The sequence below is a fragment of the Lipotes vexillifer genome, unplaced genomic scaffold (assembly GCF_000442215.2).
Source record: "Lipotes vexillifer unplaced genomic scaffold, Lipotes_vexillifer_v1.1 scaffold394, whole genome shotgun sequence".
NCBI classification, from domain to species: Eukaryota; Metazoa; Chordata; class Mammalia; order Artiodactyla; family Lipotidae; genus Lipotes; species Lipotes vexillifer.
The window spans coordinates 2,694,048-2,695,411 of NW_006791731.1; the positions used below are offsets into that span (position 1 = coordinate 2,694,048).

Here is a 1,364-nt window from a genome sequence, read left to right on the forward strand (position 1 = left end):
TGCTCCGCAAATGGGAGAGGCCACAACAGTGAGAGGCCCGCATTACGCAAGGAAAAAAAAAAAAAAAAAAAAAAAAAAAAAAAAATGTTGGGTGCCCAGGTCCTCTGGGGCTGAAGTAGGCAGCCAGTCACCCTGTACCTTCTGGTCCGTCATGTCCCCTACAAACTCCCCAAGGCCAGCTGGTTCACACACAGGGCCCTGCCCAGAAAACACTTCCCAAACGCGTGATGACTGAGTCACCCACTCAAAACCTCAGCTCAGGCACCTGTCACACGTGAAAGGTGAAAACAACCCAAAGGTCCACCAGCTGAGGAACAGAGAAACAGACCGTGGCTTATACACACCGTGGAATATCACTCAGCTACTGAAAGGAGTGAAGCGCTGACATGTGCTCCAACATGGATGAACTCTGAAAACATCACACTAAGTGAGAGAAACCAGATACAAAAGGACATGTATAGTATGATTCCACTTACATGAAATGTCCAAAATAGGCAAACCCACAGAAGCAGAAAGCAGATGAAGGATGGCCAGGGGCCCAGGGGCAGCAGGGACTGGGGAGGCATTGCTGATGAGACAACTCTGCCTTCTGGGGTGACGGACATGTTTTGGAACTGGACAGTTGTGATGGTGGCACAACACTGTGAATGTACTTAATGCCACTGAATCGTACATTTTTTAATGGCTAAAATGGTGATTGTCATATTATGTGTATTTCACCGCAAAAGAAAAAACCCCACAGCCTAGACCCAGTTTCAGAGGGAAGCTGGGGGAATCACGTACGTGCAGGGGTCGGTAGTACTGGGCCACCACGCCGTAGGTTCTATTGCCGCAGACATCAGTCAGCACCAGAAAGTGGATACAGTCCTCCTTGGGCTCAGAGGCCACACACACGCCCCCTGCAGGCAGAAAAAAGAAAGAAGGAACCTCATTCTGGCCACGTGGCATCCACGGTGAGGCCTGGGCTATCCATAAGCGACAGGATACGTCCCTCTGTCTGCTGTGGCACTCTGACGGCCAGATGTGCTAATCCTTCAGGCCGTGCACCACCTGCCTCGATCCCTCCCCCTCAGCAGCAATTTCTTTGCTGGCACTCTGTGCTCTTTAGACTTTGTGAAGGATCATGGGAACAGGCCCCCAGACAGACCCTTCAGGGCACACCTGGGGTGGTAGCTATTTCCTGAGCCCAGTGGGGAAGGGGGTGTCCCAGACTATCCAGGAGAGCAGGAAATCACATCAATTCCTCTGTGGAGCCTCCAGACAGGTCCCTCTGTCAAGCCCTTAGTCTGAGTTTTCCACACCAGGCACCTGAACATCTCTCAATGAGAGAAATGCAGCCAGAACATAAGCCCGCTCGTCAGCAG

The 1,364-nt window shown here is 51.5% G+C and overlaps 1 protein-coding gene across 1 annotated transcript in view; it reads right to left on the reverse strand.

Annotated features, from left to right (window-relative positions):
- The window catches only part of DENND3 (DENN domain containing 3), a 58,041-nt gene that overhangs the window by 45,525 nt on the left and 11,152 nt on the right, over window positions 1-1,364 (reverse strand). Inside the window, exon 3 of the mRNA XM_007464590.1 lies at window positions 784-899. Within this exon, the coding sequence (XP_007464652.1) occupies window positions 784-899 (116 nt within the window). The remainder of the gene's footprint in view (window positions 1-783; window positions 900-1,364) is intronic.